This window comes from Fusarium graminearum, chromosome 2 (genome assembly GCF_000240135.3).
Source record: "Fusarium graminearum PH-1 chromosome 2, whole genome shotgun sequence".
NCBI lineage: Eukaryota > Fungi > Ascomycota > Sordariomycetes > Hypocreales > Nectriaceae > Fusarium > Fusarium graminearum.
Genome location: NC_026475.1, coordinates 8,352,349 through 8,375,607, shown reverse-complemented (window position 1 = coordinate 8,375,607; position 23,259 = coordinate 8,352,349). Strand labels below are relative to the sequence as shown.

The window sequence follows — 23,259 nt, the reverse complement described above, 5'->3', positions numbered from 1 at the left end:
TCACATTCATGACTGGCTAAATGCCTATAATAAATAACACCCACTTTCCAATGACTAAGATCAGGCTGCCCTTGCTAGATCCCTCTTGCCATAGGAAGAAGCCTGAGCCTGTTCGAAGCCAGGTTGTTGGATCGACATTGACGCCATCTTGACTTCACCAGCTGACTCGCAGTTCTCTTGAATGATTTCCTTCCCGGTCGGTGCAGGGCGAGTGATGGAGAATTCCTTGAGTTTATAATCGGAGTCACCTTTCAGAACCATCTCGGATAGAGCTTTGCCCAGCGTCGGCACAAACTTCATCGCCCACCCAGCAGTGAATATAGCAATACTATTCTCTGCACCTCCATTCAAATACTTCTTAGGCAAGAAGTCTAGAACAAACATGTTATCTAGAAATGTTAGCCGTGACTAATACTGTGGAGTTGACGGGATCTTACCAAAGACATTGGTCTGTAGGCAGCTGACTGTAGATGCTGGGACTGTGTGATCGACGCCGACCACATGGTCTCTAACGAAGTCTTGGGTATCCTTAACATCTTCTGCGCTGAGAATATGGGTTTGCCGTTCACTTGGATCTTTGATCGTCCGAGTTGCAGCATCGACGGCGATTCGGACGACATTAGGCGGACCCCATGGGAGGGTGGGGAATCCGTAGAAAAGACGAGACCTGTTGTTCACCGATGGAGCGAACTGAAACCACATGCCTATTGCCTTCAATTAGAATCTGAAACGGCATGCACAGATATGCCACTTACTAGGGAAGATAGTACCGTTGGGACCGGCGTTAGTATTAAAATACGTCGCAACCATCTCCCAAATCTCCAGCCCCAGGGAAATCCCAAAACTGGGCTTCAGGACATGGTTGACATAACTTCCACTTGTAATGATGATCTTTTTGGTGAGATAAGTCACAGACTTGCCATGAACAGTACCATGGACTTCCCATATGGACTTATTCTTGTCTGATGGACGAATCTGCTTAACTTCAGTGTGCTGTTTGGCATCGGCGCCATAATCCCTCGCCAAACTGTAGAGGGTTCGTAGGAGTAGTTGTACGTTGATGACACCGTTGTCTGGTGCGAAGAGACCCATCCAGTCTTTCTTCAAATTCTTGAATGGGTATTGGTCTTCAATGTCATCAGCAGAGACTGTTACTGTCAGCCGAATGGTGCTGGTGAAGGGCTTCAAGGCACTCACGCTCTTTGTAATGCATATCAAACTTTTTCAAGTTATCGATAGGTCCTAGCAAGGTCCCTGTCATCACTCCCGTTAGCAGAGAATCTCCACAAGACGAGACATTTTACTTGCCCTCAGGCGTGTCACCACCCATATCCTTATCGCCAAAGTTGAGCAAGCCGCCCATCCAGCGCAGAGATACGCCAGCATCTTTCTCAAGAGCGTCCCAGTGCTTCATGGCTTTGGTAGCCAGTTCAGCCATGAACTCTTCGGTGTACCTGGAGAACGTCAGTCGTCGCACAAGACAATCACACTTCAGCTTACATGGTGCGGAACATGCGAGCCAAATCACCAGAGCTCCCGGCCTGATTGAAGAAGTTGTTTTGCTCGAGAATCACGACACTGGCTCCTGCTTTTGCTACCTCGTATCCTGCAGCCAACCCGACTGGACCACCGCCGACAACAACCACATCGTAGATCTTGGTATCTGTCATTGTGAGCTTTGACTGGAGTTTGTTGTTTGTCGCTTGGTTTCACAATATGTCACTTTTGAAAGTTGTGCGACCATCCTGAGGAATGGCTTCATTTTATAAATATTCATTTGATGAGGAAGATCTCAGCCGCACCATTTACAGAATCATTTACAGACGCATGTCTCATTCCAGACTACCAATGCCAATTCATTATTGGTCAAGAAGGTGCTTTGTTACGCTCTGGAATTCCATTAAGCAATAGTTGACACTATACGCAACCATTGAGAACATCGAAAGGGTGCAGAGAAAGCCGTTTCTGGCCTAAATGAGGGGCTGAGTGCTGTTAAAGCGTTCAATATGTCTCAGCCAGAAAGAATTGTTAGTGACAGTTAACAGCTGAGAGCCACACAACTACGGTCTGGAATGGCGGGGATGCACGGGACGATCCGCGCTTCTTTCTGATGTCGTGTTGTTCGACTTGTAAGGCCTAGTCATCAAATTGGGCGCAGCTGAACGGTGAGACGGTCCTTCATCCTCTGCCAAAGCTGCTGTCTCCTCCTCATTTGTGGACGAGACAACGAACTCTCAATTTCTCCAAATTTGTCAGTCAGCAATTAGAGGAAGACTGGCCTAGAACGAGTCTGTCAAAGTCCCTACCATGAAAGTCCTAACATTGCTCCATGTCTATTTTCTGTTGGACGTGATAATGCGATATCTTAATATCAGGTGTCAGGCTGACATCAGCTGACGGGATCCTTCATTTTGGATGAAACCAATATTTCTCTTGATATCAGCGCCAATTAAGATTATCATGATCCGATCTCTTGGCAGGCTAGTGTTGTTTTCCAGTTAAACGGTGGATTCAACTTGAAGGTGTTTTTCTTCGACGTTGAAAAGCATACAAATACCCTCAAGTCAATGAGACCAATCCCGCGCTAACTGCAAGGGCGCGGTAGAGTTTGAAGGGATCTTACCTGACAGGGATATGGAGAATTATCACACTATGGAAGGAATCGAGCCTTCTGACAGTAAGCGTTCAGTAAATTTGACTTTCTGGGCTTATTGTTCATGGTCCCTTATTTCACAGTCATGTATATTGAATAGGGGTATCTTACAGAAAGACTAGTTGCCGTTTCTCATGCCGACACCATTAGGAGTTCAAGTAACAACATTGGAATTTATTCTTCTGATAATCATGATTACTATTACAAAACAAGACCTTTGCAACCATCTCCAAAGTCCCACTCGTCACCACATGTTAATATCGGTGCGACCACTCACTTTGTGGTGGTGTCGCGTTCGACATGGGTGAGAGTTCACTGCGATGCATATCGTGCATATTCTCGTCAGCAGGCAACTCAACAGGCCTTTCATTCCTCTTCAAATCAGGATGGCCCGTCAGCTCCGATGCAGAGCGATTACGAGCAGGCCATACAACTGACGCAACGCCGTGAGACGGAGTCGTGCCTGCAGGCGAAGACACCTGGTTCGGGTCCCAGCCCCCAGGAGACGTTGATTGACCAGGGCTCATGGGATTGTGCGCCATTGCCGTCTCACCTTGCGGCGGTGGCGCCGCCACGCCGCGAGGTCCGCTGTAGTGCTTCCTTCGGCGATAAATGAGAAGTCCGCAGCCTAGGAGCGCCAGGATAGAGGCTACACTGCAGCCGACCGCTATCCCTGCTATGGCTCCAGTGCTGAGAGATGAGGATGATGGTGCGTCTGAGGCAGATGGGGCAGCAGTTTTGGTGCTCGTTGAAGTTGCTCGCGTCGCACTTCTCGTGCCCGACTCAGCTGTGCGTGTCATGAGAACTTCCAAATCAGGGTCATTAAATCCGCTGATGGGCGTCGTCTCGCTCGCACCACCTTTGGCACTGCCTCCAATGGATTTTCTGATATCAACTGGTACTTCATACGTTGTCAGGTCATCCTGGTATCGAGCCCAAATGGCGTCTTCATCATTCTGTTTGCCCAAGTTCATGTTGTGTACGCCCTGAATAGATGGCACATCGCATTCTTTCTCCGTAGCATTTGCGTAGCTGCCACCAATGACGAGCATCTGGGTGTTGTCGATCACGTTGCAGCTCATCATACTCTTGGGATAGGTTCCAGTCCCGTTTTCGTAGCCCGGATACGGTCCTCGAATCCATTGAAAGCTTGGAATGGTGAGGATGTAGATGTCGTCGTAACCAGTCTCGTGGGGAGGGAAACCTCGACCACCAAAGATGTAACTGGCCAGGAGTTAGTACTGACCAAAAGTTAAAGGCTTGTCGTTGTAGAACTTACATATTGTAACTTGATCGATCCTGAGCCCATGTCGCGCCGCCACAAAATCGCCGTCTATCATTAGGTGCGTCGCCAGATGTCTTTTGAGTATACCATCTTGCGTTTGCTACGTCGTATAGCAAGATCTCGTCCATGGGCTGAGGCTCGAGTGTTCCGTTCCCATGTAAGTCCTGACCGCCTCCAAAGTATACCAGCATTCCATCGTCTCCAACGGGGAGGAAGACCATTACGCCCTCAGCTCTTCCGGTATCGTCAGGGCCGGTGACGTTGCTCCATTTGTTCGAGTCCATCGTGTACTTGATTAGTCCGCTTGAAGCCACTTTTTCGCCTTGCCAGTCTTGAACAGACTTATCACTAAGCCATCCACCGTAGTAATATGCCTCGCCTCTCGATGGTATCGATACTCCAGCGCCGTAACTGGCAGCCTTGACTGAATTCGGAGGAGAGCCGTAGGTGTGCCATTCGTCGTAGAGGATGTCGTAGCTGTACAGGTTGAAGGGTTCTGTCGGACCGTCTTCGAATTCGCCGCCGTAGAGGTAAAGCCGTTTATTGATTGAGTCTTCCCATAGGATACCGCCTTCGACACTCGGTATCGATCCGTTTTTGGAAAGGCCGGTGTGGAATTCGGGCATATCACCATCAGAGATACTGTCGAGGTCATTATATGTGAAGAAGGTATCTGTATAGATGTCAGCATGCGTTCGGATGACAGTTAGTGCGATGCCCACTTGTGAAGTTCTCCCTAGGCGGTTGATAGTTGATGATGCCTCCATCAATGTAAAGCTTCCTATCCACCACAGCAGTCTGTTGACCGAATCTTCGACAGAAGTTGTCCTCTGGGTCTTTCTGGGCAAGCGAGATGCCAATCAGAAAACAAGCAAGTAAAAGCAAGGTGTGTCGTGGCCATGATGGCCTTGAAAACTGGTCCATAGCGCCGCGAGTGACAATAGTTGGTTACTATTGTGCCAGAGACTGCAGGTCCAACAGGAACAGGACTATTTGCAGAGATATTGTGTAGTATTATGAGATCAGAACAACCCTCAATCACTGGGGAGGCAGCCCCTAGGCGGTGCATGGTACGCATCGGGAGCCAACCTCTCAAGATGAGTTCCAGCTGCAAGTAAGATAAAAGCGCCGCAAACCATTACCGAAAAGGGGAATATTTGTGACGAGTGAGCTGTATTGGCAGGGGTTCCTTGGGAAAATTGGATGACTGTGTACTGTTGGGCTCCAGGTCATACTGCAGTGTATAGCGTCTTGGTGCTGTACGTCCATGCTGACATGGCTTAAAGCATGGGAGTAATCTCACTGCCTCTTGGGCCAACCAATTGGATTGAATGGCAATACAGTAGTAAAGGCGTCTAAAGAAACGCACTAAGAAGAAAGGAAATAAGATGAATAGTAACATACATGCCACTCTAATTCCCGATGGTGTCCTCTCTTCAGCCCTGCTGAAATTGAGATGGAAAATGTGGTTCAGTGTAGGGTTCACAACTATGCATAAAATTAGCGTGTATCTAGAATGCCGCCGCGGCAAGGTTACAACTCATCAGGACCGGGGAATTAATCGGGAGACTTTGTATTGGCCAAGGTTGTCAAATCCCCGATTATTTGATGGACCTGAAGCAAGGATGCATCTAGACCTGCTGATTACGGCCTGAATGGTCCGCCCGAGTCCTCTCCAGATGCTGACTGCATCATCCAACAGTTACCAACCGGGATGAGAGGGTTTGAGTATTTGGAAAAATAGAGAGTAACACAGGTGGCTTGGCTCTCATCTCACCAGCATCTTGTAGGGCAAAAAAGAGCTGAATCAGCGGAATTAATCGGACATGGTTCGATGAGAGGTCGGAATCAGACCATCCGTTCATTTCATTTGGGGCGTACAAGACTCTTCATTGGTTCTTCTATAGACAGTGGAGGCTGAGTTTGACGCTGGTAGTATCGCACAGCTGTCCCTTTCTGTTTCTGCAATTTCCTTTCTGCAGCTTCTATTCGTTCCTTTACTTTGCGGCTCCATCCTTGACGTCTATCTCGACAACATCCCCGCACTCCAGCATCACTGGTGGAATCTTGGGATTGTACAGATGACCAGGCACTCGATCCTCTCCTGCTGTTGCGAACTCTTCGCAGTCACCAACACACCACCACATACCCCGCGGTTCCATCCTCAGACCGAATTTCCCATCTGGAAGCTTGGATACTAGGTCACCAACGTCCACGTGCCTGATGATAGGCTCTCCGGGCCTCAAAGTAGTCATAGTTTCCAATCTCGGACGCGGGTCATGTTGTCCATATAGACCGCAGACACCCGGTTGGGTTGCTCTTCGCACGATTTCGCCTGTGGTAACATCAAAGATCTGGATAGATACTCTAGGGTTGGGTCTTTCGGTGTCGATGATGCGGGGACGGGGATCCAGAGGAGGGCATCCAGGTTCTGGTTCAATTGGCCCTGATGGGATGAGAAACCTTTGGCGATCGCGGGTTTGGACACAGATAGCTTCGGTACCCTTATTCGTAACCGTAATCTCAAAACGCAGTGCATCATCTTGCGTGTCGTTGCATCTTTTCATCGTTGTCTCTATCTTGGGAGGCCAGGGGAGAGATTCCACCACATCGAATAGTGCCGTGCCATTTGCTCTGGTGCTACACAGCTTCTCTGCCTCGTTTGGCTCGGAATGTTGACCATTCTCGTTAATGAAGACGTATTCTCCCAAATCTCCAACTTTGGGCCTGATTGTGTACTTCTTTCCGGGCTTGAGTAACACCGCTAGATCGCTATCAGGGAGAATGGGGTAGTGATACACAGACCAGTCTTCTTTGATATTATCATCTTTGCCAACTGGCGAGCTGAGAGACAGAAATAGTCTGTCGAGACTGTCGGGGTCCGTGGGCTTTAATTGTCCAACATCAACGTCGGTATCATCCTCTTGTAATAAAAGTAGCCCATTGGAGAGCGCATACGGGATGTCAAGAATGGATCTTGTCGTCTTCAAGCCCACGTTTCGAGAATCAGTATCGCCATTCAAAGGTCGACACAAGCCGAAGGATATGCTGAATGGTAGTTTGCCGGATTTGTCAAACACAAGATAGTCGCTGTGGATGACTGTATGAATCTTGAAATTATCCATTCTCACTGTAATGCAAGAGCTAAACTGGAGTTTCTTGCTAAAGAGGGACTGCTATCAAACTGAGTTGGCAACGTGTGACCACGTTGTTGATAGGAAGATGTTCTGGCAAAGGAGTCACACGGTACGTCATAGTGGCGGTCCCATGTCATGTGAATCACAGCGCGGCCGCCGCCCAATGGTTCATTTAGCCTTTGAGTTCCTGACTATATCTTGTCAATATCTGAACTAAGGGGAGATCTACCCGCTGCGCCTCCGCTATTTTTGCTCTCGCGGATGCTTCCACTATCCAGTTGGATATTCATGCGTAACTCTCATGTCATTAATCCGCGTCCTTCTACCAAATTCAGATATGGCCGAGTAGACATTACAGTCAACACGTTTCAACCGCTTAGCCCCCACCTAAATCAACATCATGAAGTGTATCTTTTCCTATAAAGGCAACCACCGATCCGTCTCGCGAGCATCGCAGTTACACCGTCACTTAAGAAAGGCCTCATTGAAGGCGTTGATCTACAGTGCTTCTCTCTCAGCCTTCAGCTCCGCCGCCCGCCCCCAATCCTTGCCAAGGTTGTATCATGAGGGGAAAGTGGAATATTTGAGCGAATCAGCCTAGCAGTCAAACAAACTCCCGGCCCAATCTCAAGAAAGAAGCGAGGTTTCTAGATGTATCCTGAACATCAATCTTGTTAGTAAATGCGGAAGGATTCTTTAACGTTAGTGCTGAATTCTCCTGGACATTAGAAACACTCGACAACCACAAATAGTCGCGGTTAGCGATTGTTGTCAATGCAATATTTAGTCCATAGACTTGGTAGTTTAGGATCTCGATCTCAACCATGTAGAAGTTCTGCCGCCATGCTTTTGAGCATTGACAATCATGCCTGCAGATCAATTATTTGGGGGCCATGTCCTAATTACCTGACTACGGGCCAGCGGTTAGAGCTGGATCAGACCAGACCAGGCTATACGAATGCTCCGCTGTAACATGATTGGCGACATAGGTCGGCTGGTATGCAAGAGAAACATGGGATCCTTAACTCAAGGGCATCAAAATCAATAGCCTAAGAAGTCTGATCTAAGTACCATAAACTGGCCAACTGTTTTTGTCTCTTATGGTTACAGAGGCCAAGGTGTCTATGACCCCAAGTATCTACTACCTTGACAGCGACTGCATAAAGACAATGTTTTCTTTTTTTGTAACACTCTATAGTTGGCATTAATGATGCGACAGATACGATAAAGGCTGTCTCATGGAATGGTATAAATACATGCAATACCCACCGTTGTTCTGTAGATATGATAGCAACATACCGTCTTTTCCGTTGTACCTTATCAAACTGTTCAGAAAGAAACTGCAGCTCAAAGAAACGCAGTCGAAAATATCAACGCCCTCTAAGGCCACATCTTCACTAAAGGTGTCTAATATATCCATTATTCCCTAAAGCTACCTGGTTTTAGGACGCACCTGCTTCTCTCCTCCCTCCACCTTTTACAATGTCTCTATCTCAAGTCTTGGTCACTACGTTGTGCCTTATAGCTTCCCAGGCACATGGTATACCATTATCCCCTTCCAAGATCTCTAGTCGCCAGAATCCCTCTCCATCAAGCTACCCTCTCAAAGGTGGTGCATGTGGCAACGAGTGGAAGTACCTCAACTTCGATACCAACAAAGATGGGGATAGGGCCCATTTGGAGCTTCTTCATGACGTAATTTGCTCTGGTGAGCTTCGAGGCATTGCTTCCTGGGGCGCATTCGCTGCCACCGAACGGCAGACATCCGAAAACGTCGTCTACGACCTCTTTTTTGATACAGAGGACGATACCCCCGCAAAGGTTGACGACGTTTTGATGAATATCGCGGGAGAAACTACCGAGGGTAGTAAAGCTGGGCCAAAAGTTGCCAAGATGATTATTGATAATTCAGGTAATTCTTCCTATCTCGGTCACAGCTTGGTCCTCTAAGCTTTAGGGCATAAAGCTGAAGAGCATAAGAGTATGGTCTAAATTACATAATTTAGCATACGAATTTCGTCTCTTATGATTTCCGATATCATGTATACTGACTTGAGAAACATAGACTTCGGAAAAAGCGCTGGCAATAGCTGCGACAATGAGGGGACTCTGGCTTACACCCAGGTCGATGAGGATGATAATGATCGCGAGAAGATCCATTTCTGCGACATTTCCTACGCTAAAACAATCCATGCAGCCGATATTAAGTGCGAAAGCCTCGATAAGTACCCCAGTACCAAGATGGATACTTTCTCTCGTGTTGCACTCCATGAAACTCTGCACTATAGCACGATTGGGCCCCAGTCGAAGCTGAAAGAAGAGATCGGTGATCAATTTAACGAAGATGGGGAACGCGCATACGACCCAGAGCGTGCACATGGTCTCAATGATCCCAAACAGGATAACCAACCAGGAAAGTCGGAGAATAACGCCGACAACTATGCGTGGATGTCCCTGGACGCTATCATCAGCAATCGGTGCATCATTGAAACAACAGACGGAGAGAAGCCTTGGCACAGCTTCTTCCCCGATCCACCCCCAAAGTACGCTTGATACATCGATAGAGCCATGAACAGTTGTGAAGGTCTTTGGAGCACTTGATATTGGATTTAGGGTTGAAGGAGGAAGTCGAAGCGCCTGTGTCTCTTCTTCTATAAGGTAGTTACTTATGTGCATATGATGGATTCTAGTCTATACTATATTAGCTATTCTACCATATATATATCATTATGATAAATCGAGTTACAAGATAAAGGTCCCCTTTTGTCTCTGAAACCGTTAAGCCATTTAGATCCTAAAGTTCATATTTTAGAATAGGTATAGTGAGAAGACTTAGACCTAAGCTTAGACAAGGTGGAAAATGATAGCTATCAGTGGTGTATGGTTAGGTACGTTGAAGGCAATAAGGTCACCCAGGGAAACTATAGTCGTAAGATATTTCGAACACCGTCTTCAGCAAATCCAGAACGAGGTTCCCAGAAAGAATTTAATCCATTAAAACATCGTTGCCAACCGCACGCTATCATGGCAATATACTTAGACCACCAGACTATAATATACAAGAATGTCCACGACGTCCCTTTCCTCCAAGTAGTCCGTTGACTGAGCATATACCGTTCGACAACAAGTGGTTTGCACTAAGCCACGTATCTATCGCACCATCTCCATGGTCCATCTCCATGATCCATTGCCACGAGCATCAACCCCCTGTCGCAATACAAGCTCAACTTGCACTCCCAGGGAATTACCTACAGGCTCATATTCCCTTTCAAATTGACTATCAGTCTCACCTGATGCAAATTGAATTAACGCAAAGGCAGAGGTTGATGCCTAGGGGACTGAGGCAAAGGCCAGCGTTGGCAGTGCAGTCAGATGCTCTCGTACAACTGTTGCTTCCACCGCCTGAGGCTGGAGGACCGCAAACATTGTTAATGCATTGCGATCCAGCAGTTGTGCAATCAGAATTGGCAGTGCAGGCGTCACCATTATTACCTCCACTACCTCCACCACCGCCTCCACTAGCAACGCAAATAGAATTGACGCAGAGACAGAGGTTGATACCAAGGGGACTGAGGCAAAGACCAGCGTTGGCAGTGCAATCGGAGGCTGCATTGCAAGAGTTTGAGCCACCTGATGTCGGCGGACCGCAGACATTGTTAATGCATTGCGATCCAGCAGTTGTGCAATCAGAATTGGCAGTGCAGGCGTCACCATTATTGCCTCCACTACCTCCACCGCCAGAAACAATGCAAACGGAATTGACGCAGAGACAGAGGTTGATACCAAGGGGACTGAGACAAAGACCAGCGTTAGCAGTGCAGTCGGAGGCTGCATTGCAAGAGTTTGAGCCACCTGTGGTCGGAGGACCGCACACACTATTGTTGCATTCTGATCCAGCAGTTGTGCAGTCAGCATCAACTGAGCAGGCATCGCCATCATTACCACCGCCGCCGGAAACAATGCAAACGGAATTGACACAGAGACAGAGGTTAATGCCCAGGGGGCTGAGACAAAGCGCAGCATTGGCAGTACAGTCAGAAGCTGCATTGCAAGAATTTGTGCCGCCGTCGTTGGGGTCAGGTCCACAGGTATTGTCATCCAAACATATAGATCCTGTAGCGGTGCAGTCGCTGTCGATGGTACAGGCATCTCCGTCGTTGCCACCTCCAGGTCCTGCGACGCAGAGAGAATTAACGCAGAGACAGAGGTTGATGCCCAAGGGACTGAGACAAAGACCAGCGTTGGCGGTACAGTCAGCAGCTGTGTTGCAGTCTGTGCCAGTGTTATCAGGGTCAGGTCCACAGGTATTGTCATCCAAACATATAGATCCTGTAGAGGTGCAGTCGCTGTCGATGGTACAGGCATCTCCGTCGTTGCCACCTCCTACAGGATTTGCAACACAGACGGCGTTGAGACATACGCAGATGTTGATACCTAGAGGAGAGAGGCAAAGACCGGCGTTGGCAGTGCAGTCATCAGCGGTGGTGCAATCCGTACCAGTATTGTCAGGGTCAGGGCCGCAAACACCACTATCCAGGCATATAGATCCTGAACTGGTGCATTGAGTATCATCCGTGCATTCGTCTCCATCGTTGCCACCTCCTACAGGATTTGCAATACAGACGGCGTTGAGACATACGCAGATGTTGATACCTAGAGGAGAGAGGCAAAGACCGGCGTTGGCAGTGCAGTCATCCGCAGTGGTGCAATCCGTACCAGTGTTGTCAGGGTCCGGTCCGCATACATTGGTATCCAAGCACACGGAGCCTGGGCTGGTGCAATCATCATCTTCAGTACAAGCAGACCCATCACCGCCACCCCCTGGGCCGTCAATCACGCAGACAGCATCAACACAGACACAGAGGTTCAGTAATCCATCCACACATAGGCCAATATCGGCCAAGCAGTCGTCATCTGTAGTACAAGGAGTTGTAGCTGTTTCTGTGGGCACCACTGCCGTCGTAGTCGCATCACCGTCGGGTGCAGCGATACAGACACCGTCGACACAGAGGCAGATGTTAAGAAGACCGTCTAGACAGAGACCTGCGTTAACAGCACAGTCATCGGCTGTGTCGCATGCAGTAGTGGGTGTGGGTGCGATTTCTCCATCAGTAGTTGTAGCAGCCTCAGTTGGTTCACCACCAGCTTCTGTCGCAGTTGTAGTCAAATCAGCAGGGTCGGGGATGACACATACTGCGTCCACACAGACACAGATATTGACTAGTCCATCGACACAGAGATCTACGTTGACAATGCAGTCATCGTCTGTAGAGCATACGGTAGTGGGTGTAGGTGCGACTTCTCCGTCGGTGGTGGTGGTAGCAGCATCAGTTGGTTCACCACCAGCTTCTGTCGCAGTTGTAGTCTCAGTAGCGACGTCAGGTAGAACACAGACTGCATCAACACAGATACAGAGATTGACAAGACCATCGGTGGTGCAAAGGCCAAGCTGCGCCAAACAGTCGTCGTCTGTCGTGCATGGAAACTCGGTCTCTGTGGCCGCTGGCTCGGTTGCTGTGAGAGTAACCGTTGCGGTGGGCTCACCATCTGTTCCATCGAGGGTTGTTACTTCCGCATCGGCGGTCGTGTCGACAGCGTCGGTAAGAGTGACAGTGGCAGTTGGTTCGCCGTCGGTCCCATCTAGTGTGGTCAGTTCAGGACCGTCGGTTGTGCCATCGTCTCCAGTCAGAGTAACAGTCGCAGTTGGTTCGCCGTCAGGTCCGTCGAGTGTAGTGACTTCGGGACCGTCGGTTGTTTCAGTATCACCGGTGAGGGTAACCGTGGCAGTGGGTTCTCCATCAGGTCCATCAAGCGTAGTCAATTCGGGGCCATCATCGGTCAGTGTGATAGTGGCTGTCGGGTCACCATCTGGCCCATCGAGAGTGGTAAGTTCAGGGCCTTCGGTATCAGTAGAGGTAGGTCTTCCTTGGGGGTCTCCGGTAATGGGTTGCTGAACGCAGATGCCGTCAACACAGCGGCAAATGTTCTCGCCATTGAAAAGACAGGCGTTGTTGTCAGCGAGACAATCTTCGTCAGTAGTACAGGTTGTGGTTCCGGTTGGTGGGGCAGGGAAGTCGTCCGTGGTGGCTGGTCCGTTATCCTCAGTACTGGTCGGGTCACCTGGGGTAAGATCTGGATTAACAAGACAAAGCTGATCCTTGCAAATGCAGACATTATCACCAGCAATAACGCACAACTCCACGTACAGATTGCAATCGCTATCGACTGAACAGGCAAGGCCGGTCTGAGTAGGGTTGACGGGAAACGTGATGGTAGTGCTGCCCTGAGTGATGACACCAAAGGTCGAAGTCCGGCCGCTGCCCTCAGGCTCACCGCTGATACCAGTCGTGGAGCCCGAAGATCCGTCTGTAGTGCCGTCTGTATCTGTAGCACCGGGGTTGGGAATAACTGTGACAGATCCAGACACAGTGACAGTTAGTGATGGGTCATCGTCAGGGTCACCACCATCTCGTGTTGGCTGGGCATCGGGTCCGTCTCCATCTCCACCGCCAGGCCGGCCACCGTCACGAGTAGGTCGAGCATCAGGTCCATCTCCGTCCCCGATATCACCACCAGGTCGACCACCGTTACCCTGAGGGTTGCCATCAATGCCGGGACGACCTGGGACACAGTCACCTGCGAGACAACTCTGTCCAGAGGGACACACAACGCCAAAACAGCTGGCGAGATCCGGGTTTGATGTGCAAGTCTCAGCTAGGCAGATCTCATCGCTGGCGCAAACCTCGCCACCACAGTTGGCGGGATCACCAAGTTCTACGCAAGCATCGTCGATGCAAGCATAGTTGAGGGGACAATTCGATCCGCCACAGCTGATAGAGCTGTCGACTGGGACGCAGCGATCATTGATACAGGCGAAACCTAGTGGGCATTCCAGTGTTTGGCGACGTGAGAGACCGGAAGAAGGACCACAGGACAGAGGATCGGAGACGGTAAGACATTCTCCCGCAACGCAAATCTCATTGGAGGAGCAATCGGGATCGCAAGCTGGGGTGAGGGAGCCGTTACCATCACTGCCGGGGCCTGGACGACTGGGCCCAAAGTTGCTGGCACCTCCCTTGTCACCGGATCCGGAGCCTGGACGTGAACCGGGGCCATAGCCTGGGCGAGATCCAGGGCCGTAGCCGGAGCCTGGACGACCAGAGCCTGTTCCGGGATAGTAGCCATTACCATCACCATACTGGGGCTTTCCAGAGCCATCCACATAGTATCCGCCCTCGTTGTAATACCCTCCTTCTGATGAGCCACCGCCGTTCGGCTTACCGCCAGGGCGTCCAGTAGAACCACCGTTTTCGTATGATCCGCCAGAAGTGCCGTGGCCACCAGAGCCACCGTTTCCTGAAGAACCCCCTTTGCCGTGGGATCCTTGGTTAGATGACGTGCCACCATAACAAGAGGGGCAGTTTGGTCGGCGGCCACTGGATCCGGAAGAGTCACCAGTGCAGATAGTTACAGTTGTGTCAACCTCTCGGAAGAGGTTCGTGGTGCAGATTCCAGAGATGCAAACCTCATCTGCGCCGCATCCTTTCTTACTCTTGCCACACTTGGAGCCATCGGTTGAGATACTGATAGGCAGGCACTCGTGCTCATAGCAAAAGAAACCAGGATCACAAGGTCCATGAGATGAACCGCAAGAGTCAGTTTGTTCTTTCTCTTCTGTGAATGAGAGGAACTGGCAAGATCCAGAAACGCAGAGTTGGCCAGCGGTACAGCTCTTGGCAGATTCGCCGCACTTGTAGATATCGGTGGAGATGGAGATTTGTTGGCATTGTCCGTGATAGCAAGATGAGCCCAGCGGGCAGGGGGTCTTTTTGTCGCAGGTCTGAGGGTATGTTCCGAGGATGAAGGGGATGCAAGAGTCATCGAGGCACCAGGTTCCTGCATCGCAAGCAACCTTTTTGGGTCCACAGGATTTGGATTTGGGGTCGATGTCTAGTGTTTGGCATTGTCCGTTGATGCAGACTGCTCCTGCACCGCAGTCTTTGTGGTCTTTACCACAGATACGAGAGTTGGCCGCAATCTCAATGGCAACACATTTACCATCATTGCACCACTGACCAGGCTCGCATGTGGTGTCGCACTTGTTGTTCCCGAAATCTAAGGGGTAGCACTCTCCTGCGACACAGATTTCTCCCGCCTTGCATGAGTTGCCATACGCACCACAGTTCTTAGGATCAAGACCAATGGTGGTGCTGGTACAGGTTCCCCATGTGCATAGTTCGGATAGAGGACAGTAGACGTGTTTGTTTGAACGAGCGACGTGGTTGTATGATTGGAAGGGATATGCAGAGACGGTGATGGCTGTGAGAGCGATGGCCGTCAAAGCTCGCCAGCTCATTGTATGAGCCATGGGTGATTATCGATTCTTTCGATTGTTGAGCAAATGTGAAATTTGTAACAAGTGACGAGTTTGAAACGAATGTTGTGCTTGATGCAGTGTAGCTATCCAGGGGATGAGGTCTGAAGCTATATACCCATCTCAAGAAGTAGATAAATTGCTAATATGTCCAATGTAAATGCTTTGCTTACTATGAACAACAACACAAACAATACCGAAGCATGCCTTGCATCTTGAAGACATCTTTTCTCCCCGGGTAACAGGATGTTGGATACCAGTTTGAGATGATGAGAAAGGAGATGTCTGATTAAACGGCTCTCGGCAGTTCGAATTCTCTCACAATGAGAATCTAGACCCTTGAGGTGAATGAGATTAGTATGTAGCAGACATTTCAATACCGAGACAATGATCGGAATCGACCAAGATCTGGCTACGACATGATCTCTATTCTGAAAGGCGATACCTATACATCGTTAAGAACTGAAAGAGTTCATTCTGACACATTCATCTGGTGCTGTTGAAAAGGGGTTCGATGTTGTTTACTCTGTGAAATGCTGCTCTATCCTCTGTCCCCGTCTATTGGTCAATATATTTATAGCATGACACACTTGGGTGTCATCATTTTCAACATGTTCAAAAGAGTGTCATTGATCTCTGGGCGATAATTGTTGAGCCACGTTAAAATGAACGTTTCGACTCCGTGTCTGACTTGAAACAACATGGTAGTTATGTCTTTAGATTCGATCTCGGGCAGCCGTTGGTACCGATACAGGGTATGGTGGAGGCCGCTTGGCACAACTACACAAGACTATGAAAGCCTACCGTTTGGTTCATATTGTCTTTCATGTATGATCCATTAAACATCACTGTACGTGTATAGCCTTACATACGACGGTTATTACTAAGTCATTCTCAATCTTGTCTGTAAGGAGCACATGTCAGATAATAATTTGTTCCTTTCGTCCTTATTGATGCACAGAGATTGAAATGTTGCTTGTGAGACCCCCTAATTACGAGTACCAACAGTGTGTCTTTGAGTATCCCTATCACACCTGAAGAGAGTGGCTGTTGATTTTTGCATCTATCACTTTATCATCATCATAGATCATGATATAATCTTGTTTACAATTCCAACATCGAAACAAAAGCCTCGCTGTTTAACTAACCTCCTTCTCCTGCGCTTTAGATGTGGATCATGTGAGGAACATCTGTGTGAGACAGGTTAGGCCTCCAGACCCCTTTTTCCCAGTGCTAAGACTTTTGATGCGATCGTAATCAGACAGACCCTGACTTCGGATCTCAACGGGCCGTTGAGACCATCCAGGCGGTTTAGTGGATGTATCTAGGGTTAGTAAGTATCAGTCAAGAGCTTCATCAACTCCACATCGATCTAAGTCCGTGAACTACCAGCTCTAGTCCCTCTACCTTATCTTGGGTACGATGGATGAATATCCTGGGGTACAGCCAGGTATCCACCGAAATAATGTCAAGATCTCCCCGGCTTCGATTATGGCCATCTTTCCTTGCGGGCTGTTCATTCCATTACGCCATGCAGGCAGTGCAATATCCATGCACAGCTGAGTATGTGCAGTATGGAAGTGGGACTTGCCGAGGTTTGAGTCATTGATTTTGCCTTGCCTTCTTCATTGTCTTGCTAAGAAGCCACTGTATGTCAGCTCATGGCCCCCCTCCATTACATGCTGTGTAGCGTCGGTTAACGAACTCAGGTTACACAATTATGCGAGTTATGTTACACAATTATGCAACTTTTTTTACGACTTCTTTGCTTCTCAATTAGGTCAGATCATGGCCATTTATGGCATGCTGTGTAGCTTCGGTTAACGATTTCAGGTTACACAATTATGTGACTTTTTTCACGACTTCTTCCCTTCTCAATTAGGTAGGTCAGATCATCTATGGCATGCTGTGTAGCTTCGGTTAACAAGTTCAAGTTACACAATTATGCGAGTCTTGTTACACAAATATGCACGTTTTTTGCGACTTCTTTTGCGACTTCTTTTGCGACTTCTTTTGCGACTTCTTCCCTTCATTTACAGTGTAGGTCAGATATCACCAATTCTATGGCATGCTGTGCAGCGTCGATTAAGTAAGTTGAGGTTACACAAATACACTCGCAATTTCCAAGACTTCTTCCCTTCTTCCCTTCTCATTTAGATCAGATCATAGTCCCTGTGAGTGACGTGCTATATAACCTCAACTAACAAGTTCAGGTTACACAAATATGCGAGTTTTGTTACACTAATATGCAAGTTCTGTTACACAAATATGCACATTTTTTTGCGACTTCTTTCCTTCATTAAGGTCAGATCATAGACCATCTCGACTTGCTGTGTAGCGTCGGTTAAGCAAGTTCGGGCTACACAAATATGCGAGTTCTGTTACACAAATATGCAAGTTTTTTTGCGACTTCTTTTCTCTATCAACGTCGGATCATAGTCTCCGTCGATATGCAATATTGCATCAGTTAAGCAAGTTCAGGTTACACAAATATGCGAGTTTTGTTACACAAGTATGCACGTTTTTTTGCGACTTCTTTCCTTCAGTTAGGTGTAAATGTCTTGAGTACGCAAAATCACCTGTTCGTTAATAGTGATGGATGATCTGAAGGAAAGAAGTCGCAAAAAAACTCGCATATTTGTGTAACCTGAACTTGTTAACCGACGTGATACAAATGTAACGATATTGATATCGACCCCTGGTCAAAACCCCGCCTTGTGTAACCCGACGGATATAACCCTGGCTTGAAAATGAAGCCTTCCACCAAATTGATCTCACCAATGAACGAATGCCACGTAGGTTCGCAACAGCTTGGTGACCAGAAGACAAGAAGTTTATGGAGCACTTTTCAGTGACTGACCAATAGCATTGTCTTATTCTTATTTTCGACGGAGAGATTGCTCCGAGACCAATATCAAAAGTGTCTCACTCAATGCGGGTGACAACATGAATCCGGTGATATGACGGGCCAAGTGTTAAAATGCATGTGCGCAAGAATTTGCCAACACATCACCCTTACATTCCAATCCAATCATGATAGCGAAATTCACCGAATCTCGAGACTCGGCACCTAATTGTGTCGCAGATGCAAGTTGTCACTCTTAAATTTGACATGACCTGTTGATTTGCTGTGTTACGCAATGGTCAGACTGGCATCTGATCTACAGCCACGTTACGCATAAACTCCGCCAACAAAGAAGGTGAACTATCAAGGGAGATGTAGGCTAAAACTAATCTACGGCATTGGTGGCATCTGAGCCGTTAATGCCAACGGTTGATAGCTCCGATCTGCATCAGTTAGTAAGGATCGGATGGCTTTAAGACGGGTTTCAGTCACGACTTGACTCCACAAACCCCAGACTCAGTAATCGGCTCACCGAATATGACATTAATTCAGATGTAGACACACTACGCTTTAACCCAACATAGAAAAACCTGCATAAAAATGTTTCACCGATACCCCTGTTCGCTACACAGATACTGTGGCACAGAGACAATATATGCAGTGTGACAAAGGCTTGCGAAAATCAAGGGAGGTACGGATTCCGGGATGATTTAGGAATTCCTAACTTCCCGGAGTTTGACATGATTGTGGCCGCTAATTCCAGCCCGTGCCTGTCCTCTCGATTAGGAAACAGGTCGTGCATGAGTGAAACAATGGATATCAATCAAACGTCAGGATTACCTAGCACACATTACTCTAGAACAGCTTGTATCCTGGCATGTTGTACGCCTCCCAGTTATCCTCAAACTCATATCCCACAGCCTGACCAGCTCGCTTCGCCATCTTTCGCATTGGACAATCGGTAACTGTCGTTTCTGTCGTGGTAGTTGAGGTGGAGAGCGTGGTTGTAAATGCAGTGACACCAGCCTTTGAACATGCCTCGTAGTACGCCTCCGGAGAGTCGCAGTACCCAGCGTAACCGGGGACGTTATGTGGCAGGATTGTAGTGGCTGTTGGTTCGCCTTCGGCTCGGCGGGCGAGAGTGTTGATGACTGGTTGGCCTGTGTACTTACCAGTCGGGATCCGAACCGCGAGCTCGCGTTTTACAACAGTTATTGTACTTCACTTTATCAGTTCATATCGGGTCAGATATTTGCAACGTGGACTTACACCGGGAGCGGGCTGACTGTCACGACGTTGAAAGCTGAGCAATCAGCGATACGGCTTGTCAGAGGAGGTTCACCATCCGGGCTACCGACGCCTACCACGCAAGCATCGGCAGATGCAGTGGTACTCGCTTCGGTAGAAGTGGGCTCTGCAGCAGCACTGGACGTCTCAAGGCCAACAATCTGACCATTCTGACACTGTGCCTCTATAAGAAGATCAGCCCTCAACTTCGATTAATAGTGCAATACATACCTTTATACACTGTCAGAGACACCGGCTCACAGCCAACAGATGATCCAAAGGTTATGTAGATCTTTCCATCACTCTCAAGGTAACAAAATCCCGCCTCGTCGAAGGCCTCATTCTCCCATGCGAGCTTGCCACCAATCACAGAAAAGGTGGTTGTGATAGCATCAGCTGGGGGTTGGCCATTGGCAGCTAGCTCCTGTCGCTCACCACCAGCGTAGTAAATCGGCACGCCGTTATCCAATAACTTGCCGTTGTCAAGACGGAAAGCAGAGGCAAAGGTACAGTCAGAAGGGTTATCGTTTCCAACAAAGGTGGTGTCTCTCTTGGACAAACGCCTGATACGGTTGATCTGCAAGATAATTGCTTCACCGGCTGGCTCAGAAACACTTGTAGTAGTAGCAGAAGCTTCTTCCGTAGTAGAAGTAACAAATACAGAATCAGTAGTGATTGAGCCACTCGTCGTTGTCTGACCAGGCCTGCAAGGTCCAGCCACGGCCGTGGCTGCAAATAACGCGAGGGCGAAACTCTTAGCAATCATTTTTTTACAAGCGAGTGTCGATAGTTGGCAATAAACGAGTGGAAATTTTTCGCCCTATGCAAGATCAAGGCAATAAAAACATGGGAACTGCCGGTATTAAATATGGGATTCTTCCTTTTTCTGCTTCATTTCGCAAGACAACTTAGCGCTGACCGAATCGTACCGTACCTGAATTTAGTCAGGGGTTTTAAAAGACTATCGATTTTCGTTTACCTCTACTGGAAATACTAGACCGAGAGCGTACTAACTTCAAGTCTCGAACTCGATCGGCTATACAAAGCCGTTGTGCTAAAGATTTAGGCCATTCCTTTTCAGGAGAACCAGCTGAGAAACAATCGTAAAATGGCCTATTGCCTTGCCTGTTTGTTTTATGTGATGATTATGAATTATCTTTGCGCTTGCTAACGTATCTCCAATCTCTCAGGGCTGAGTTCGCCGTACACTCGTTCCAAGTTCTCAATTTCTTGACCCATGGTGTTCAAGAAGACCATGTCTGCATACTCATAAAATGGCGTCGTGTCCTCCTTCTTTCTCAGTAACCGCAATGTGGTATCGCCGCCAACCATCCCTACCACCATGCCGACCTCGGCTTCACCAGTATTTGTTAATCCAAAGTACCCATTCTCAGTATAAACGAGGTCTCGGTCCTCTCTCAATGCATCCTCCACAAGCTTGAGATTCTCCAACTGGAAGTCGACAAAGGCTTCAGCGTCGTCGTATTCTTTAGTCCATGTCTCTGCAAATCGCTTTACGTAGTCCGGTGCTATTTTCGACACTCCTGGCGTGTCCATGTTCTTTGAGAGCGTGTAGATTAGGTATCCCGTCAGGAGGGGTAAGATTCTTTCTGGTGTCGTGCTGCCATCGTCCTCATCCGATGTATCGTTAAAATTGGTGATGGTGGCGAACAGTGCCATTGCATTTGTGCTCTTCATCAGTAAACTCTCAGCATCCTTCTGCTCCTCCAAGTCTTGGATGTTGCTATTGACGTCAAACCCCTCCCCGATTGGGTACTTGCCGTATATGCTGCGGTCTGTCTTTGCAAGCACATCGACAGCTAACGAAAGAATGCTGGATATCTCAAGGTCTTTTGTCAGAGTTAATTTGAACACAATCTTGTCAACGATACAGCCGCCGATCCAAAGAGTAGTCTCCGTAGTTACTGGATCCTCCTTGATGTCCAATCGGTATGATGTCTTGATCTCTCTGAATGGGTTGATCTCTGCAAATGCCAGTCTTCGGTTGAAATCGGGTACCCATGAAGGCAGATTGTCGACCTTCTTCGTGCTGCGTTGAATGCCCAATCTCCAAGCCCAGAAGGCACCACCCAAGTCAATCAAGTAGCGAGCGGCATGTATGAAGACTTGCTGAACACTCATTGTGTAGTCAGCAACAGGTGCTTCCACCAGTTTCTTGCCGATTGTTTGGCGCCCCTGTGATACAAGCCCCAAAGATGCGAATATCTTGTCACGGGGATCAGTAGCTTGCAGTGTATGTAGTACAAAAACGACATCTTCGAAGAGCATCTCAGCTTCTGGCCCCATATCGCCAACCAGTCCGCTGTTGAAGATCATCGGCGGCTGACCAAAGTTACAGTATTCATAAATAGGCATGCCGAGCTGTAGGGTTGTCCATTCACAAAACTGCCTGCCACACATGACAAGGCCTCTGGAGCCAGCAATGACAATTTCAGGGAGAATCCAAGCTCTTGTCCAGTAGGTCCGCTGCATTAGTTCCCAGAAGGCATCCATCGCGCTCTGTTCCTTGAACATGCTGTCCAACATCTTCTGGGGATCTTCTACTCCTTCTGTTGTCACCTCCCCACCGGGTAGCTCTCCGGCTGCTTGCAGCAGCATACTCTGTGCTTTGGCCACTGTCGGTAACATTTCGAAAGCTGCCTTTATGGGCTCTGTTTCTTCTCCCAGCCACATGACAACTCTTTGGGCAGCTCGATAGATGTCACCCATTATAGCAACTTGCTGATTTCGTTCCTGTTCGTTGGTCTGGTTGATGCATATAGCATCTATCCACAAATATCTTGACTTGTCTCGTAGTCGAAGCTTTTCCATGGCTGCTTTGCAGTTGGGAGTGATGAAGATCTTTTGGCCGTCGCATTGAACTGGTATCGTCCCGTACCTTTCTTGCCACTCGTAAGAAAGGGCTTCAAATGGAGTTGCAGAAAAAAGAGGAACTTCTTCCAGTTCAAACTCCAATATGTCCCCAGGGACACCTGGATATAACTCGATGATGCGGGTGGAGTTTTTCATCATCAGGGGCCGGTAATGATACGAGCCTTTCTTGTCGAAATCCACCTCATCAGCCTTTCTCTGTTGGCGATGACTTTCCCGCCGAAGGCTGCTAGCTCGGCATAGTAATCTCATGGATGCGTCGTGAGAACCTTCCTTGGCCAATGATAATGCAGTTCTACCATCACCGTCCCTCAAGTCAACGTTGGCACCAGCCTCAATTAGCATCTTCATAACCATGAGATTTCCTCGAATTGTTGCAATATGCAGTGCAGTGCGCTTTCCATCCGAGAAATAGTTGACGTCTGCTCCGTGATCAAGGAGTAAATTCACGATACCTTCGTCGCCATTAGCAGCTGCACAGCACAACGGCGCGTAGTTTTGCTCCGACTCTGGTCTCATCTGCGACCCCTTTTCAAGGAAGAACTCTGTTAGTTTCCTATCACCATTCCTCACAGCGACCATCAGAGGAGTGACGCCGAAGTGGTCAGCCGCCTCTATATTGGCTCCGTAATCAACCAGGAGCTTAACAATATTGATGTGTCGGTTCGCCGTTGCAGTCCAGAGTGGTCCTCTACCAACGCCATCCTTGACTTCTGTCTTTACCCCTAGTTGAAGAAGTAGCGATACTGTGTCCTCATATCCACCTTCTGCAGCTTCCGTGAGCGC

At 48.4% G+C, this 23,259-nt stretch overlaps 7 protein-coding genes across 7 annotated transcripts; 1 reads left to right on the top strand and 6 right to left on the bottom strand.

The window, feature by feature from the left end:
* Positions 1-60: 60 nt before the first annotated feature.
* Positions 61-1,670, bottom strand: FGSG_02894 (uncharacterized protein; the record flags this gene model as incomplete). The annotated part of the gene is made up of 4 exons (XM_011324608.1): positions 61-371; positions 438-704; positions 756-1,198; positions 1,501-1,670. 4 exons carry the CDS (start codon positions 1,668-1,670, stop codon positions 61-63), a joined length of 1,191 nt encoding a protein of 396 aa, XP_011322910.1.
* A 1,142-nt stretch (positions 1,671-2,812) lies between these two features.
* Positions 2,813-4,862, bottom strand: FGSG_02895 (uncharacterized protein; the record flags this gene model as incomplete). Its single annotated transcript, XM_011324607.1, has 3 exons — positions 2,813-3,877; positions 3,933-4,611; positions 4,661-4,862. 3 exons carry the CDS (start codon positions 4,860-4,862, stop codon positions 2,908-2,910), a joined length of 1,851 nt encoding a protein of 616 aa, XP_011322909.1. The 3' UTR covers positions 2,813-2,907.
* Positions 4,863-5,935: 1,073 nt separating this feature from the next.
* On the bottom strand, positions 5,936-7,193 carry FGSG_02896 (uncharacterized protein; the record flags this gene model as incomplete). The annotated part of the gene is made up of 2 exons (XM_011324606.1): positions 5,936-7,068; positions 7,184-7,193. The coding sequence occupies 2 exons, from the start codon at positions 7,191-7,193 to the stop codon at positions 5,936-5,938; spliced, it is 1,143 nt and encodes a 380-aa protein (XP_011322908.1).
* A 2,123-nt stretch (positions 7,194-9,316) lies between these two features.
* FGSG_02897 (uncharacterized protein) lies at positions 9,317-9,628 on the top strand (the record flags this gene model as incomplete). The annotated part of the gene is made up of 1 exon (XM_011324605.1): positions 9,317-9,628. The coding sequence occupies one exon, from the start codon at positions 9,317-9,319 to the stop codon at positions 9,626-9,628; it is 312 nt and encodes a 103-aa protein (XP_011322907.1).
* Positions 9,629-11,604: 1,976 nt separating this feature from the next.
* FGSG_02898 (uncharacterized protein) lies at positions 11,605-15,431 on the bottom strand (the record flags this gene model as incomplete). Its single annotated transcript, XM_011324604.1, has 3 exons — positions 11,605-11,628; positions 11,715-13,182; positions 13,282-15,431. The coding sequence occupies 3 exons, from the start codon at positions 15,429-15,431 to the stop codon at positions 11,605-11,607; spliced, it is 3,642 nt and encodes a 1,213-aa protein (XP_011322906.1).
* A 3,718-nt stretch (positions 15,432-19,149) lies between these two features.
* Positions 19,150-20,347, bottom strand: FGSG_02899 (uncharacterized protein; the record flags this gene model as incomplete). The annotated part of the gene is made up of 3 exons (XM_011324603.1): positions 19,150-19,513; positions 19,564-19,765; positions 19,813-20,347. 3 exons carry the CDS (start codon positions 20,345-20,347, stop codon positions 19,150-19,152), a joined length of 1,101 nt encoding a protein of 366 aa, XP_011322905.1.
* A 401-nt stretch (positions 20,348-20,748) lies between these two features.
* On the bottom strand, positions 20,749-22,311 carry FGSG_12558 (uncharacterized protein; the record flags this gene model as incomplete). Its single annotated transcript, XM_011324602.1, has 1 exon — positions 20,749-22,311. The coding sequence occupies one exon, from the start codon at positions 22,309-22,311 to the stop codon at positions 20,749-20,751; it is 1,563 nt and encodes a 520-aa protein (XP_011322904.1).
* Between the last annotated feature and the right edge of the window lie 948 nt (positions 22,312-23,259).